Source organism: Quercus robur, chromosome 12, assembly GCF_932294415.1.
Source record: "Quercus robur chromosome 12, dhQueRobu3.1, whole genome shotgun sequence".
NCBI lineage: Eukaryota > Viridiplantae > Streptophyta > Magnoliopsida > Fagales > Fagaceae > Quercus > Quercus robur.
Genome location: NC_065545.1, coordinates 6,683,801 through 6,700,605, shown reverse-complemented (window position 1 = coordinate 6,700,605; position 16,805 = coordinate 6,683,801). Strand labels below are relative to the sequence as shown.

At 33.6% G+C, this 16,805-nt stretch overlaps 2 protein-coding genes across 5 annotated transcripts; one reads left to right on the top strand and one right to left on the bottom strand.

Annotated features, from left to right (window-relative positions):
• The first annotated feature begins 776 nt into the window (after window positions 1–776).
• Window positions 777–11,119, top strand: LOC126707959 (mediator of RNA polymerase II transcription subunit 10b-like). 4 transcript variants are annotated; one of them, XM_050407724.1, is made up of 8 exons: window positions 777–1,105; window positions 4,194–4,255; window positions 6,539–6,812; window positions 6,906–6,986; window positions 7,098–7,200; window positions 7,335–7,424; window positions 8,123–8,202; window positions 10,327–10,642. In XM_050407724.1, exons 3-7 carry the CDS (start codon window positions 6,586–6,588, stop codon window positions 8,192–8,194), a joined length of 573 nt encoding a protein of 190 aa, XP_050263681.1. In that variant the 5' UTR covers window positions 777–1,105; window positions 4,194–4,255; window positions 6,539–6,585; the 3' UTR covers window positions 8,195–8,202; window positions 10,327–10,642. The 4 variants fall into 4 exon arrangements, with proteins under 4 accessions (XP_050263681.1, XP_050263682.1, XP_050263680.1 ...); XM_050407725.1 differs by lacking the exon at window positions 10,327–10,642 and adding an exon at window positions 9,233–9,945; XM_050407723.1 differs by lacking the exon at window positions 10,327–10,642 and adding an exon at window positions 10,692–11,119 and having other exon boundaries at window positions 779–1,105.
• LOC126707957 (homeobox-leucine zipper protein ATHB-12-like) lies at window positions 10,615–11,682 on the bottom strand. Its single transcript, XM_050407721.1, has 2 exons — window positions 11,209–11,682; window positions 10,615–11,018 (listed from the first exon to the last, which is right to left on the bottom strand). Exons 1-2 carry the CDS (start codon window positions 11,497–11,499, stop codon window positions 10,716–10,718), a joined length of 594 nt encoding a protein of 197 aa, XP_050263678.1. The 5' UTR covers window positions 11,500–11,682; the 3' UTR covers window positions 10,615–10,715.
• Window positions 11,683–16,805: the final 5,123 nt, after the last annotated feature.

Genomic DNA, 16,805 nt, shown 5'->3' with positions numbered 1-16,805 from the left:
TTAATGCACAGTGAAGTGTCCTGGTAGTAAATGGTAGATATAACAACCAAAAATATAGAATGCAATTGAAACTAAGCTCGAAAATGTTGTTGAAATATTCTTTAGAGGATTGCGAACATATATATATATATATATTTTTTTTTTTTTTTTTTGAGATAGAGTTTCACCCTATAACGTCCGCTTCTGATGATAGTTCTTTATCATCAGATTAAAACATCAATCAGTTTTTTTAATAAACGGGAATTAAACACTAGATCTCTCATTTAACCATCAGAGACTTTACCAGTTGAGTTAATCGGAACCCACGGATTGCGAACATTTTTAAATACGTTGGGTGTTTGGTATTAACCAAAATCTCAATTGTAGTTTTTATATTTTACTCTTTTTTTAAGTACCTTAGGTGCATTAAATTAAAAATATAGTTGCATTGAAATTAGCTGTCCTTAAGAGAGAAAATAAGGTTTGGGGTTCATTGGTTAATTTAACTGCCTCTTTGGATTTAGTAGGGACCTAATGGACCTTACCATAGGTATGTATTTGTAAATTGTACACAAGCTTTGTGTTGTTTTTTTATTTTTGATTTTTTTGGACTAAAAATAAACATTAAAGAAGAACAAGAGAACAACAAATAAACTACAACTTTGTGGACCATCTCCATCTCGTTTTGCTTTTTCTTTTTAAGACATAAGACCATCTCCATCTAAACTTCAAATACCCAAGACAAAAGTTTAGGACAGTGGCGGTTTTCTTTTTAAGACATAAGACCATCTCGATCTAAACTTCAAATACCCATGACAAAAGTTCAGAACAGAGGATAGGGGGATAAATCCCACAACGTTACACAAATCCTGCACAATGGTGACGTGGCAGCGTATTAGAATGACACCTGTCAAAACTATCTTAATAAAATTTTCCGTTCCGTTAACCTAACGCTACTGTTTCTCTCTCCTGTCTCTCTCTCACACGCAGCAGGGGCAGAAGAACCAAATCAAAAAGAAAAATCACCACCACCACCTTTTAGCCGACAAGAACCACCGCTCCAACCCCTTCTTTTGATAGAAATCTCTGTGGCGAAGATGAAGACTACAACTCAGAATTTTTCTAGGTTTGTTACCTAACCGACCTCCAAATCGGTCTATTATTTTTGAGGGTTTTAGGGTTTGCTGTGGGTAAATCATACAATTTCTTCTATTTTCGGAGATTCGGTAAATTAAAACTTTTGCTTACGCTGACAAATCATTGAAAATTGATATAATTCATTATAACTTTTTGCGTGGGTAACTAACACATTTCATTACATTTGTTTTTAGAATTTTGATTTTGTTATTTTTATTTTTAAAGCTTGGATAATTGAGTTTGGCCTGATCTTAGTTGAGTTATGTAGCGTAGAGTGCTGCTGGAATTGTGATTAATAGAGTGGTGATTACTGGTGGTAGGTGTTGATTTGTTGTAATAGTTTGGTTGTGTTTAGTAGCTGATTTGTTGTATCCGTATTTACTATTTAGTTTACAGCTTATGGGTCTGATCAATTTTATATCAAAGTTTATCTAACTTCTGTTGTTTCAAAGTATGAAATCTACGTGAAGTATCATAGGAAAACACATGACTGATTTGAATGCGTAATGTAAGTTTGGTAGACATCAGGATCATGGTTGCAACTTGAAATAAGCTTTCATGCATGATTGCTTGTTAATTCATTGCTTGATCGCTAGAGAGTCATGGTCTTTTTGTGATAAAGTGATTGAGGTGAAAGGTCTCGTTAGAACTTGGAAGTGATTAAAATAGTCTTGACAGGTGTCATTATAATACGCTGCCACATCACCATTGTGCAGGATTTGCTGCAACCAAGTTTGCTTTACTAATTAAGATTATTCCACATCACCATTAAGATTGTTGAACAAAAGCTTTACTAATTTTTGTAGAATGGTCCTGATGAGGCAGCAGGTAATGGCAAAGTTACTTGGGAAGGCATTTGTGTTTCTGAGGAGGGTGAGTTAGGCTTGAAGGGGATTGAGGAGTGGAATAAGCTGTCTTGTTTGAAACACATCTGGAACCTCTTTGCTCAAACAAGTTCAATTTGGGTGGCATGGGTTCATATAAAACATATTGAAGGGGAAGACTTTTGGTGTGTAAAGGCACCCAAGACAGTAGTACATGGGGTTGGAGAAAATTACTGAAGTTAAGAGGATTGGCAGAAATATCTAAAATTTTCTATTGGAGATGATCCCAAATTTCCTTTGGCATGATTCATGGCACCCAGATGGAATTTTATATGAATTTTTTTTTTTTTTGTTTTACCTAGGGTCATTTATGATGCTGCTAGTAGTATGGATACAAAGCTGGCTAGCATGTCGAGGGATGGGGATTGGAGATGAAAACCTGAGAGATCATATGAGTTTGTAGCCATTCAAAGAAAATTTTGCTTGGTTGTGAATGGAGATAAAGACTAGCCTATGTGGCTAACCCCAAAGAAAGGTTAATTCAATTGTGCCATGACTTGGTGTGCAGTTAGAGTGAAAAGGCAACAATTCCATGGTGGAAATTAATTTGGTTTCTCAGAGCTATATTGAAGCATGCTTTCATGGATGGCTTGTGTTTAAAAGTAGACTTCACACTCATATGATAGGTTCCTTCAATGGGGCAACAGTGGGTTTTTTTTAGAAGGGTCTTGGAGAGTAGAGATCATTTATTCTTTGATTACATGATCATTTTCTAAAAGCATATGGAGTGAAGAGATGGTACGCTGCCTTGCGGAAATCCTGCATGTTGTTAGGATGCTGTGGTCAATTGGGGATTGCATAATTTGAAGGGCAATAACCTTAAGGAAGTGTTATGCAAGCTGAGCTGGGAGGCAGTCATGTATCATCTTTGGATCCGGCGTAATGCCAGAATCCATGCTGGGAATCTAAAGAGTGAAGAGTCCATTATCTAGGACATAAAATGGGAAGTTAAAAGACTCATGTCCAATCTGAATGAGGCTTCAAAAACACTATCTGCAACAAATTTCTATGCTGTAAATGGGAAATATCTTCCTCAGTTCTTAAATGTACTTTAGGATTCTGTTAGCTGTGCTCCTGAATTTTAAGTGTTAATGGGATTATTTCATTACTGTTGTAAGTGTTTTTCTTGAATGAAATTCAGCTAATTTATTGGGAAAAAGAATAATAATAAACCAACCTAACAAGAGTAGAACCCAAAAGCAGGTACAAGAAACCCACATATAGGTCATGTTCAAGTTACACCTGGTATAACTCTTTGCGATGCTAAACAAGTAATTTGACAAATCAATCAGTGGATTATATAGTTGTACTATACTTGCAAAATATCAAGATTATCGGAGACCAATAAAGAAATGTATATATATATAAAGAAATAAGAAAATTCAGAGATAAATTGCTTGGAAATAAGAAAACTAGGAGTACAAATTGAAGTTGTGTTTGTTGTTTTCTCAGATCTTGGGAGGACTCACTTGAGCGAGCGAGAGAGAGAGGCTCCAACTGAGAGATTTAGCTAGAGAGAGAAACAATGGGGGAGGGTTAGATAGTTTAGTGTTAAAGGAAAAGGTTATATATGTACATACATAGGAAAATTTGAGAAAGGAACAGAAAATTGATTTGACTTACAAATTTGGTTCAAATTGAAGAAGTGTAACAAAGAAGACCGAGTTGCTGAGGTAAAAGTTGCCAGAGTATTCTTTTCTTGTTGACTATGAGGTTCGATAGGTAGTTACCGGAGTATTCTTTTCTTTCCATCATTGGAGCTATTGTTATTGTTATTGTAATGTGAGCTATTGATAAAGCCTCCCAGATTGTATAATCTTATGCCTCAGATGTAATTTAAAAGACTTGTAGTTTCTTGTTTGTATTTACCTTATGTGATTCAGTTACTACTTGGTTGAATTTTATTATTCCTTCGTTTTGTTTATTTTTAGTTCCCAAAGGAAAGGCACAAGCTTTACTACCTCTATTTTAATAATTCTCAATTTATTGAATGATGTGTGATATTGCTTTGTTAACTGCATGTTTTGAAGTAGGGCATTAAAATGTTTGATGTATGTAAGTTGCTTTTTGGGGAACCTCCTTTAGGTGGGTTAGGATTTTCTTGAGTTGCATGAGTGTTTTAGGTTAAGAGTTATATGTTAATTTTCCTTAAATTAATGAACTAAGAATATTGAGCTTTAATCTTTGGATTAGGTGTTCCTAGTACCCAGGATTGTTCTCCTTCAAGTTTAGGCCTGCGTTTCTTCTACTCTGAGGTAAGGGAAATTATGTTTTTAAATATTTGGAAGGTCATGACATGATTTGAGAAGCTGATATTTCATTAACTTATTTTAATTTTAATAAGAACATTATGTACATAATTATGTATTATACAATTAAATTAGTGGATATGTGATGTCACATTTAAATGTTATGAAAACGATAAGTTTGAGAAGCAAGGATTGTTTTATGGCCAAGTTATATGGTATGTTTTGAACTTCTCCAGTATGGATAACGGTATGGGCTTTCCGTGGAATGTGACCTAGGCCAAATTGTGAGATGAATGAAGTAGCCTACCTTTATTTGGTCAAGACCAACTTGGGTGGATGCTGATCATCTCTATGATTGATGAAGGATCATCATGAGTGGCCAAGGCCATTTGTGATTGATGATATGAGCATGTATGTACTTGGGAATACCCGACATGGTGGGAACTATTGGATGCCTGGCCCAAGAGGGTTGGATGCTTCATGCTTACTCGACAAATTTACCAAAGTTGCATTATTAAGTAATTATGTTTTATGTTATGGTAAAGGAAATTATTAATTATTTACTTATCAACAATTATGTTTTAAAGTGATTAGGAAACGTCTTATATGATGTTAAATCATGAAATATGATTGTGATGTTAATAAGTTTTGATTCTTTTGAAGTAAGAGTTTTCCTCATCAGGTCTTAAAAAGTTTTCTCATGAGAAATTACTTATCAAAAAAAAAAAAAAAAAAAAAATCTTCTAAGGAAAAATGGTTGCTTTATATAATAAGATATAATTTTCTAAGAAAAGTATTTTCTTCATGTGTAGAGATTTATTTTTTAAAGAAAGTATGCAAGTTATTTTTCAGAGTTATGCAAAAGAATTTTTTATAAATTTTATGAAAAATTATTTGTGCATGTTCAAAGAATTTTATCTCAAAGCATATCCACATATTAAGAAAAGCCTTTGATATACATGCATTCATGTTTTCTTTCTAAATTTTCATTCTCCCTAACCCCCCTTACTAAGTCTTTTAGCACTCAGCCCAAGCATGTTCTATGCAATGGAGGAGCAGCAAGAGCCTTAGTTGTGTTTTGCCTGTGTCCGTTTTAGGTTTATGTAGTACTTGCTTTCTATTTTAGGTATTTTTATGCTTATTTCTGTTGAGAATTTGTACCTTAGAATCAAAATCAGTTGTTTAGAGGTGGAACCTTTGATGTGATTGGAGATTTTATGTTGTGAACATGTGATATTTTAAATAATTAATGGCTTTGTTATCCATTGGAGAAAAAAGGTTAAGGTTAGATGCTCTGACTAGCAAGTAGTAAGAAGTAAAAAAAATGCATACAAGTTAGTGTATCAAGTTTAGGCTTGATATTAACATGCCACTCATGGTTTCAAATCCGGAATTTGGGTTTGGGTCATGACATGAGCTTTAATGGATTGTTTCTATAACATGCCACTCATGGTTTACTTTATATAAATGTAAAAGTTTAGTTTTCATTAATGGAATATTTCTATTTTTAAAAAGATTCCTATTAATTTATACATACCTAAGGGGGAGTATCAGTCATCCACAAACTTCAAGGGAGGGGAGTGTCATTTTGTGCATTGTCTGGGTAAGAATCTGTTTTAAAAATGGAATATCCTGTTAATAAAAATAACAGTTTGTGAGGTTATGAACTTAACTGTTGCAATTATACAAACCTTAGAGGGGGGAGTTTCATTTCATGAAACGTTCCCCGGTAGTGTATTTGTAAAACCTCAAGGGAGGGTGCTGTAATTTTCCCTTTAATAAATGATGGTATTTTAAAATAATTATGAAATCATTAATTGAGTCAACTTTGTTCTCTTAAAATTCTTTTGCTTCTCAGGTACAAGCTCCTAGCTGTATTTGCCGGAACTTTGTTTGATTGGTCATGTTGCGTGGTGATTTACTTCTAGAGAATCCATTCTGTTGTACATATTTTCTTTGCCTACTTCATTTCTTCAATGGACTAATTTCCTCTAAATATAATTTTTCTTACCTATGAAAAAAAAATATTCTTTTGCTTCCTATATAATGGAAAATTGAATGAGAGGACTGGATAAAAATCCATTTGAATATACCTTTAAGACAGCTTCTTCTTTTCTTTTCTTTTTTTTTTTTTTGCGTATATATTCAGGCATGTTCATTATTTTATTGATTGAATTATTTTTGTGGTTCCTTAAAACTTTTGATATCTACAGAAAGATATCGTTTAACAATTAATTGTCTGCTTTTAATTTCTTTATATTCATATTGTACTTTATTTCTTTGCAACAGATATATTTTCAAAAGTCTTAGTGAGGTTTTTGAAGTAAAATACAACAATGGATTCATCACAGAGTGCTGTAACAGCAGGGACTGGTGGTGGTGGCAATGGGATGATGATCTCTCAAACCAATGATATGGCAGCTACACCTGCTGTGGACGATCCAAAGCAGAACCTGAACCATGTCATCAACTCTATTCAGAAAACTTTGGGCCTTCTTCACCAGCTCTACCTTACTGTCTCTTCCTTCAATGCTGCCTCTCAGCTTCCTCTTCTCCATCGCCTGTATGTTTCTTTTGTCTTATCTATTGCAATTAGTTCTTTTTATTTTTTACTTCCTTTTCTAAGACATAAACCACTGTGGGTTTGGTTTTGCAGCAATTCTCTTGTCACGGAGCTTGACAACATGGTTAAATTGGCTGAGAAGTGCAACATTCAAATTCCTATGGAAGTGCTAAAGTGAGTCTTTTCCCCTGATTAGCCTTTTTTTTTTCAACTACAAATGGTCTTTTAGAACCTAATTCAGGTTTTCTTTACTTGTGATTGCTGATATTTTATTTTCTCTTTTAGTTTGATTGATGATGGAAAGAATCCAGACGAATTCACAAGGGATGTCATAAACAGCTGTATTGCCAAGAATCAGATCACCAAAGGCAAAACTGATGCCTTTAAGGTTGCTTTTGCTCCTGATATGACATATTTATATAATTATTTATTTTCACTTCTATTTCTTCATGTAAATTTGAGATTTAATAATGGATTTTGTGTTTATTTGTGGTTTTATTTTGACCTTACATATTTTTTCAGGGTTTACGCAAGCATCTTATGGAAGAACTTGAACAAACATTTCCTGATGAAGTTGAATCTTATAGAGAGATACGTGCAGCCTCTGCTGCTGTAAGTTATGTTTGCGTTGATGCACTAATTTCATAGAATGGTGCTCTATACACGTCACTCCATAAATTTTCTTAAATTCAACATTTATTATTATTTTTGCCATTATTACATGAAGAACCTCCTTCCAACGTGCTCTCCCCCAATTCCCTTTAATGCCATGTATAAGATCAAAACCACTCCATTTGTAAAAGGTTACCCCTTGCCCATGAGCTATAGTTCAACTAGCACTTCCTCCTACAATAATATTGAGATGGAGGGTGAGGTCATGGGTTCAAAACCCACCAAGTGCTTGTGTAACTTACTAATCAAGTAAAAAAAAATTGTAGGGTACCTCTTTATTTGTTAGTTCTGTATTATTATTTCTGCTGTTGCATAAAATGTGAAGAATTTGTCTTAGAAGATTCTGGATGCGCATCTCATTCCTCAAGCGATTGTGTTACTTGAGTTATGTTACTCAATGGAGAATGAAATGCTAAAAACAGTTATGTTCATAATCTTGAATGGAGATTGGTAACTGAATGGTATGAGAATTTCAAACACCCAACGTTGAAGTCAATTCTTGATTCAAGTAATTAATCAGCTTTTCCTCTAAAAGTAAACCAAGCTGGAGCCTATCTGAGAGAAAAGTCTAGTGTATCTTCTTTTTAATGTTTTGTGTTTACCATATTAAGCTTTTTTGCCTTTTATATCTAATGCAGGAATCAAAGCGGCTTGCACAAGCACAAAGCATGTTACCAAATGGAGATATGAAGGTCAAATCCGAGCTTTAGGTGTTTATGTAAGTATTGCTTTGGTTGTTAATATCCATCTCTCAGCATATCTGTAATTTTGTGATTGTTGTTAAAATTCTAGATGGATACATTGATTTATTATAGCAGAGTTTCTTTACTTCCTTTTCAATACGTGCTGATAAAAAATTTGGACATGTGCATGCTTGTAATTTTTTCTAATGATCTTTGTGGGGGAAATTGTAAAATAGACCATTCGTTGTATTTGTATACCTTGAAACTTTTCCTTTCACTTCAATGTATTTTACAAAGGTATACATCTCATCCAATTGTGTCTGCTTGGCCTTTATTTTAATTTAATGGTTTGTTTCAGATACATTACACTAAGGAACTATGGGACCAAGTATGTTGTTATGGGACATACTAATATGGGAATTTAGTTTTCATTATTAGTAGGATCAGTAGAGTGGAAGTTGTAAAGCATGTTATGGGATTAATTTTCACCTACAAAGCTGAAATAATAGGATAGAGTATCTATTTTAAGTTATAGTTAACTTTCTTTATTGAGAATATGCTATGTTGTTGCCTTAAAGTCTTAAACGTAAAAGGCTGCCAAGAATGTTGAATGAGGCTGAAAATATTCAAGGTCATTAATAGAGAAATTTGTGGTGATCATGTCAGCACTATCTAAGTGTTTAGGTATGGGACTTCTGTCTTCCTCTCAAAAAAAATAAAAATAAATAAAGGTATGGGACATGCATTGGCTTTTTAGCTTGTATAATATCCTCTGTGGACGAGTGTATGTACTATTCTAATCTTCAACCAATGTTTGATGAAAAATTATGAACTGCAGTTAGGGGTTTTCTTACTCAAGTAATATAAACTTGGATTTCCTAGATTTTTGTTCTCTCTATCTCTCTCTCTCACACATGCCTGCTATTTGAGAGTGAATGTAATTAGTAATGAATATGTGTATTTATTGGTCAAAAGTTATAGAATGCATGATTTCAAAATCTTTGGTGTTTTTGTTAGAGTGAAATATTAAGTGGTATGACATTAGTTATTAACGTGGTTACACAGCAAGGGAATCCTAATTTGGGGGATATAGACAGTTCCAGTGTAATATATGCAAGGTAAGAGAGTCCATATGCAGACTCTTGCATGGCCATTCTTAAATCCTTTAATAAAGCCATATCTAATTTAAAGAAGCTTAGATTGCATATTTGGTCCTCAACTTTCGACTGTTATTTCAAAATCGTCCTTATACTTTAAAATGTTTCACTTTAGTCCCTATACTTTCATAATTGTGTGAAAAATGTTCTAATTGTCATTTGTTGGATGAAAAATGTTGATGTGGCCAACAGAATTCATGCAACGTCATTAAAGTGACCTCAGTTTTATTAATTTCGTTTGTTGTACTTTCCATCTTTTAGATGATGGTAAGGGCCTTTTTGAAATATTCTAAAATATAAGGACGATTTTGAAACAAAGGTCAAAGGTTGAGGACCAAATATGCAATTTAGCCTTTAAAGAAATACTGATTGCAATTTAGTGTGGCCATTATAAAAATTTTGTTCTTCAACGCTCTTAACTTTCTCATTATCAGTCAAATTCAGTTGTTCTTCATGGGACCTGAATTTTATTGCATATATTTCTGAGATTATTTGATAATTTGAACTTTCCACCAGATTCTAATGAATTTGTGTTTGTTTCAGCTTCAGTACTATTAAAGACTAATGCTTATTCAGGAAATAATAAATCAAAACATGTGCATGGAAGCGCACATCTGCTGATATTCCTTTGGTTTTTTGGGGCTGAATATCTGCTGAAATTCCTGTTTCTTCCTACTGCTATCTTTGCGTAACAATTTGATTTTATATATACATATGGGTGTATTGTGTGCACTTGCATGAATAGAAGCTAGCTGGCTGAAGTAATTCTATTTGCTGAGTAAGAAATTCTCTTTACAATAAGTCTTGGGACGCAAATTGTGCAAAGTTGTCGATATGGCATGTTGTGATTAGGGTATAATAAAGTAGTGTCAATAGTGGGTTGATATGAAAGTGATGTCACTCCAATTTCTAATCATAATTTACCATCCAAATAAGTTGTGAGAAAAAAGAAGAAGTGAAAATAGCTGTGTTCCTAACATTTCCCTTCTCTTTTACCTGTAGTACACTGAGATATGCTACATGTGCATAAGGTGGAGAATCTAAACTTATAGAACTGACGACTATAGAGGTCCTGGATTTAGTTATTCTTTTGATGGTCATTTTTTAATTGTGGATGCACTTGTGGAATCTGGAGTCAGTTAAATACTTAAATCCTTATTAGTTATTTGAGAAGGTCTTTGGAATTCTTATATTTGAGTAGACGACTTCTTCCATTTTTGTTAACCAACTCGAAAGTGAGTGAAGTGACCAATGGGTATCGGGCGTGCTTGTACAAAAGTGAACAGTGTGTTAATGCAATACTGATCATATTACCTTACTCTCTAGGAAAATTATTTTCATACATATTCTTGCTACTGTAATTGTAGGGGTTGTGCAGTTGCTCAAAACTATTACTCCCACCATTGTGAATTACCACTTGACTGGTCAAGAAAACTGCACCAATCTTCTGATGATGTTGAGGAATCATCTATTGGTTCTGCTATGTTCAGCATGCCAGTTTCTTCCTCAGTACACTCAGCATCTTCACAATTAGCATCACCTATAAACATGTTGATGTTATGGTTGACACTTTCTGATAGAATGCTGGGCTTCTCTTTTGATTCAGAAGTAGAATCTCCTTTCACTGAGTTGCTGTCACTACTCATTCCATTTTTTCCATGTTGCTTATCCAGCGTATCTTTCAGTTTCTGCAACTGTTTGTGCACCACAGAATACTTATCAGTACTGCTTGTAGTTAACTGTTCTTAACATGTTAAAAACCTTGTAACTCAATGAAAACATCAAATTCTCTCTATAGGGAGAACCTGGATTCAAATTCCCCACCCCCACTTATTCTAATAAAAAACTGTTCTTAATAATTGTTAGTAACTAAAATAATGGTACCTGAAGGAGTAACAACTGATTCTCTCTTTTTAGTGACTCGAAGTTGGAAGCTAGAGTGTCATAACTAGCTTTTAATAAGCTGTACTCTCGTTCAATCTGCTTAGTCTTCAATCTGGCCCTTCTATTTTGGAACCAAGTAGCAACCTGGCGAGGGTGTAGTCCAACCTCATTAGCTAGCTTGTGTTTTATCCGAGACTCTGGCCTTGACTCTTCCTCGAACGTAATTTCCAGCAACTTGATTTGTTCATCATTGAATCTTTGCATGTTCTTGTTCTTCCTCTTACTTGCCATAGTGTGTGAACTTTCTATTGCTATCAACGCACACTTTTTCTTTTCTTTTTTGGTTGATAATAACGCACACTTTTTCTTTAGCCAACATTTACTAGTTATAAAAGTATAGTAATAGATTTGAGACTTTTCTTGGAGTGTGAACTGAAAGAAATGTAGTGAGGGTGGTGGTGTAAAGAATATCTAAACTGTGGGCCTGAGGCTGGTCTTGATAGGGGCATTTTTTTAATATACTAGATAAAAGAAACATCCCACTAGCTGTTCCATCCGGACGCTTGTCAAGTAAAGGGGTTGGGATGTCCCTTTCTGCTTCCATGTTCTCTGTATCTAATAAAGTTCACGGAATTTCTTACATAGACGCAGCAAGTACACTTCATTTACAAGCATAGTACAGTATACAAAATTTTCATTTAAAAATATATATATTTTGCCGCAATTATTGACGTGAGAAGTTATAATTAGAGCAGTTACTTTTATATGCTATCAACAACATTTTTATTTAAATTAATTATAATATGCCGCTTCAATAGTTGTCATTTTTTTTTTTTTTTTTTTTTTGAGATTTTCAATAGTTGTCATTTAGTGGTTAGTGAAATTTTTTGTTAATAAATATTTCTTTTTTAAAGAAAAAAAAGTTTACCCCTAGATCGGTTTGATAAAACTATTCATGTATGTATATATTTTTTTCACATAACTTATTTAATGAGTCATTGTAATTTGTTGGTTTTGCAAGAAAGTTTTTGAAGTATAGACTTTTAAAATTTTTATTTTTTAGGTACATGTTTTTCAAATAACTTTATTATTTTTTAAAAGTTGAGGAATAAGAAATTTGAAATAGGAAAATTCTTTATCATCTTGCAATGCTTGGTTGCCATGTTTTTGTAAAGTCGCTATGCCTATGAGAGCACCAGATGACTGTATTAGGACAAAAGCCAAAGTGTGATGGTACCTAGCAGCCAATTATCATACACCGCCCCTATTTATGGTCTTACCTTTGGGTCTGCCCATGTGGTTTTATTTCGATGTTTTATATGATGTCTCCGTCATAACGTGGCTACAACCTTGTGGTTTACCACTCTAGCTTTCGAATTGTTTGGACACGTGAATTAAACAAAATACATTGCCTTTTGCGTTGGGACAGAGAAAAGGTTTAGGTAGGCCTTTGAAAACCAAAGTCCCATTTTGGACACAAATGACAAATCAAAACATGGGAGAATAAAAAATGATTCTTGAAGATTCGATGTTTACCAAAGATGGCTGCAGCAAATCATACAGGAGGGTGACATGGCAGCGCATTAGAATGACACATATACTCTCCACCGAGCACAACCAAATCATGCCCATTAATTTGGGCAAAAAATTATATTTATTTTAGTATAACAAATCCATTTTTTTGTATTTTACATCATCATTTTTTAACAATAATCACATTAGAATATCTATTCTATATTATATTTTATTAAAATGGTCAATTTTCATTATTTTTTTATTATCTTCATATATATCTATATATAGAGAGAGAGAGAGTCTAATGACACATGAGAGAAAAGGAGGGAGAAAATAAAATAAAATATTGAAATAAAATGTGACAATGCTCGTGTATATATATATATATCCATAATTATTGTAACAATTATGTATTTTTACATAAATTTGCATGATATGAAATGGTTGAATTTTGAGTTTAATTGACTAAAATGTGATCCTTATTTTATTATACAAGCATTGATGCGAGTTTTTTTTTTTTTTTTTTTTTTTTTGAGCTTATAAAAACTCATTTTTGGACCATATGATATACCCTTCTCAATGATAAAATTGAAATCCAAAATCAGATTCCTTAAAAACTGTTATTTATAGACCATTCAGTTAATGAGTTTAAATTTTAGTTTAGTTATGTTGATGATATTTTATATGGATCATTGGGAAAAGCTAGAGCTTTTTGAGAGGGGGTAGCAACATTCAGTGTGTGTTTGATATTGGATTATAAGTTATTTTTTCCTTTTTTTTTAATGTAAAAATATACTTATATAGATTTAATATTGGATTGTATAAGTTTCTAAATAAATTCATAATATATCAAATTAATATTTATAATTTACTAATAATATATAGTCTATTGTATACAAATTTCAACAAAATTAAGTTGGTGAATCTAATTTTTATAAGCACATGAACAAAAAATCGTTTATTCTAATCTATATATACTATAAAATCGAAGCCTCTAGCCAATATTTGACTTTTGTTTAAAGCTCCTACGTTTTTACACATCACCATTATTAAAAAAAAAAAAAATTTTAAAAAAAACCCTCAAAACGCAAAAACCATTTCTCCCCGACATCTCTCTTCTCTACCCTTCTCCTTCCCCAAAACGTAAAATCAAAACCCAGCTCTAAAAATCAACGCAAAATCATAAGAAAATTTTGTAAAGGACTACTGTAAGTCCACATGTTTACGAGATAGATGAAGATCAAAAGTAAAAGAGGTGGCATAAATCTTTATTCTGTGTAGCCATTAATGCTTAATGGTCCATTGTGTACGTTTTTAGACCCCTTGAAACACAAGTTGTTTAACCTAGTTATTTAACCAAGTGATTACTTAGGTAAATTATTCAAATCTAGGTTAACACAAGTAAATCATATCAAGTAAACAATGTGGGAGATAAAGAACACAATGATATGATAACCCAGAAAAACTAAACCGGTAAAAAACTTGGGGAGGATTTAACCTAATTATCCTCAAAGTAAAACATATCCACTATGAAAGAATTGAAGTTTTACAATAGTAATTTAGACCACTAACATCCTATTGCTACCTCGAGTAGAAAACTTACTACCACGACCACGTGACAGTTCTGAGTCCATGGACTACTTCTTTCTTGGATTCACAGCAACCATAAGTACTCCCACTTGTGTTTTTCTTTAAGCTCTTTATGCAGCAACTAAAGCAATCACCAAGTTGTCAACATCAATCTTGATCTTAATAACCCTAAGTGTGTATAAAGGCAAATATCTCTAAATCTCACAAGAGATTCACACACACAGCATAATCAACAACATAAAAATGTGGCTAGGGTTTTTCCATTTATACTTAAGGCAAAACATAAAACCCTACACGTCATATGGGCTTGGGCTGAGTTGGAAAATTCTGCAGAAAAACATTCTGCATGAGCTTTAATCGATTGAGTCTAATTTTCGATCGATTGAGCCTTGCAAAAAGTTAACAGTAATTTTCTGCAATTACTCGATTCCAACTTCATAATAGACATACTTTAAGCAGCCTAAATCTAAACTCTAAGTTTTGATCATGGTTTGCCAGCATTACATATTAATATTCTAATACATTTAGATCCTAACAAACTCCCCATTTGGCAATCTGTGACAAAACACATAATAAAACAAAATGCTCAAAGTTACAAAAATAGCCCATTACAATAAAATTGTCTAACCAAAAACAATTCAACCTAACTACTATCTATCAGTTGCAAGTGTAGACAACAGCACGACTAAATCAACCTGTATATTCTTGAAACACTTCAACAAACGCATAAACGTATGTGTGGAAAATACAAGTAAAACAAAATAAATTCTTGATTTCACAAAATATAAAATAAAAGACATATATCATGAATAACCTCATAATATAAACCAATAGCCAATGTAGCACAATGTGAAACAAGAAACAGAAATAAATAAATAAATAAATATATATATATATATATATATAATGTCTCCCCCTAACATATACATCACATAAAAATAAATACATCAAGATAAATACATCATGAGCCAAAAAAATAAATACATCATGAAGCACCTAGATATAATCTAAAGCTCCAAAAACTCAAAATCTCCCCTTATCTTCATCCATATGTACTCCCTCTTTTTGTGACAAATTGCCAAAGGGCAATCAAGACTCATCATCAAAAGGAGGTGGTGGAGGTGTCTGCCTAATGCTTGCCAAATCCGCATGTAGGGCCTGAAGCTCCATGAGTACATCCACCAAAAGCTGACCATGAGCTGCCTGAACGGTCATGACAGTGTCCAACATACTCCGAATGCTAGAATCACCTGAAGTAGAAGGTGGAGGATCAACAGCGACCGTCGGATCAACATACTCCTCAGCTATGGGGTCACTTGAAGAAGGAGGAGGAGAAGGTGCAGCACCTGAAGAAGACTCTACACGAGGGTGTTTAGAGCTAGCTCTCTACCGAAGGAAGGTGGCAGCTATAGGAGTTATAATGTGTACAGGCTCAGATGCAAGAAACTCATCTAATCCTAGATGTAACAAAATCCGATGAATAAAAACAAGGAAGAAAAGACCATGGGCAGTAGAACAACTCCCATAAACCTTAACCAAGGATCGAATGAAAAGAGTAGGAAAACTCATAGGAGCATCTGTCACAAGGGTATACAAAAATGCACATCTCTCAATAGGAATGGTGTGCAAGTGAGAGATTGGCCAGATGGAATGATAAGAAATTTGGAAAAACAAGTAATGAATCTCGGTCAACTCATGAGAGGTAATCCAAGGATCAGTACCCCACTAAATGGAAGTACCGGTGAGATATGACATAATGTCATCTAAAGAAGGGGTCTCATCATAAGGGTACACAGGCTGCTGTACCTTAGGCACCCCAAGAGCAGAGGCCACTACCAAAAGAGTAATGACATACTCTTTACCCCATATCTAACTCTTCACAAACTGAGTGTTAGAATCACTGGAGTGGATAGAGAGGTTCGAGTAGAACTCTCTAATTAAGGTAGCCAGAGGAGGATGGTCTATATCCAACAAAGGTAACCAACCCCTATGCTCAAAGTTCCTCCTAATTTTCAGATCTAGCTCATCTAACACTACCTTCCTCCCAGCCCAAACAGATCTAAAGATGTTCAACTTCTCATAAGTTTCTTGATTTTTCTCAGTTTGAAACCTATCACTATCAAAGGCTGGAGAAGAAGAGGAGGTGGTTTTCCTATAGGCTCTAGTCTTCCTAACCATGATGCTAAGGGTTGGAAATGATAGACAAAAAAGAAACCAAAGAAAGAAAACAAAGAAAACCAAGGGCAGACTACATCATACAAGGTTAAAGAGAAAACAACAATTGAAAATATCACTCTATATAATGCACGAACAGAATAAACACATGATGCATGCTTTAATGCATTGAGAACAGTCCAATTATACTTTAAAAACCAAGAATTGACTTGAATATAGAGTTTATAACAAAAACCCAAATTTTGAAAACCCACTTTCAAAAATTTAACCAAATTGAGTAATTAATCATTACACTAGATAGAAATCATCATATAATG

Coding starts and splice junctions, on each gene's coding strand:
- LOC126707957 (XM_050407721.1), bottom strand. CDS start 11,499: ATGGCAAGTAAGAGGAAGAACAAGAACATGCAAAGATTCAATGATGAA. Junction 11,019..11,208: donor ATCAGTTGTTACTCCTTCAG/GTACCATTATTT, acceptor GTGCACAAACAG/TTGCAGAAACTGAAAGATAC.
- LOC126707959 (XM_050407723.1), top strand. CDS start 6,586: ATGGATTCATCACAGAGTGCTGTAACAGCAGGGACTGGTGGTGGTGGC. Junction 6,987..7,097: donor ATTCCTATGGAAGTGCTAAA/GTGAGTCTTTTC, acceptor TTTCTCTTTTAG/TTTGATTGATGATGGAAAGA. Junction 7,425..8,122: donor TACGTGCAGCCTCTGCTGCT/GTAAGTTATGTT, acceptor TATCTAATGCAG/GAATCAAAGCGGCTTGCACA.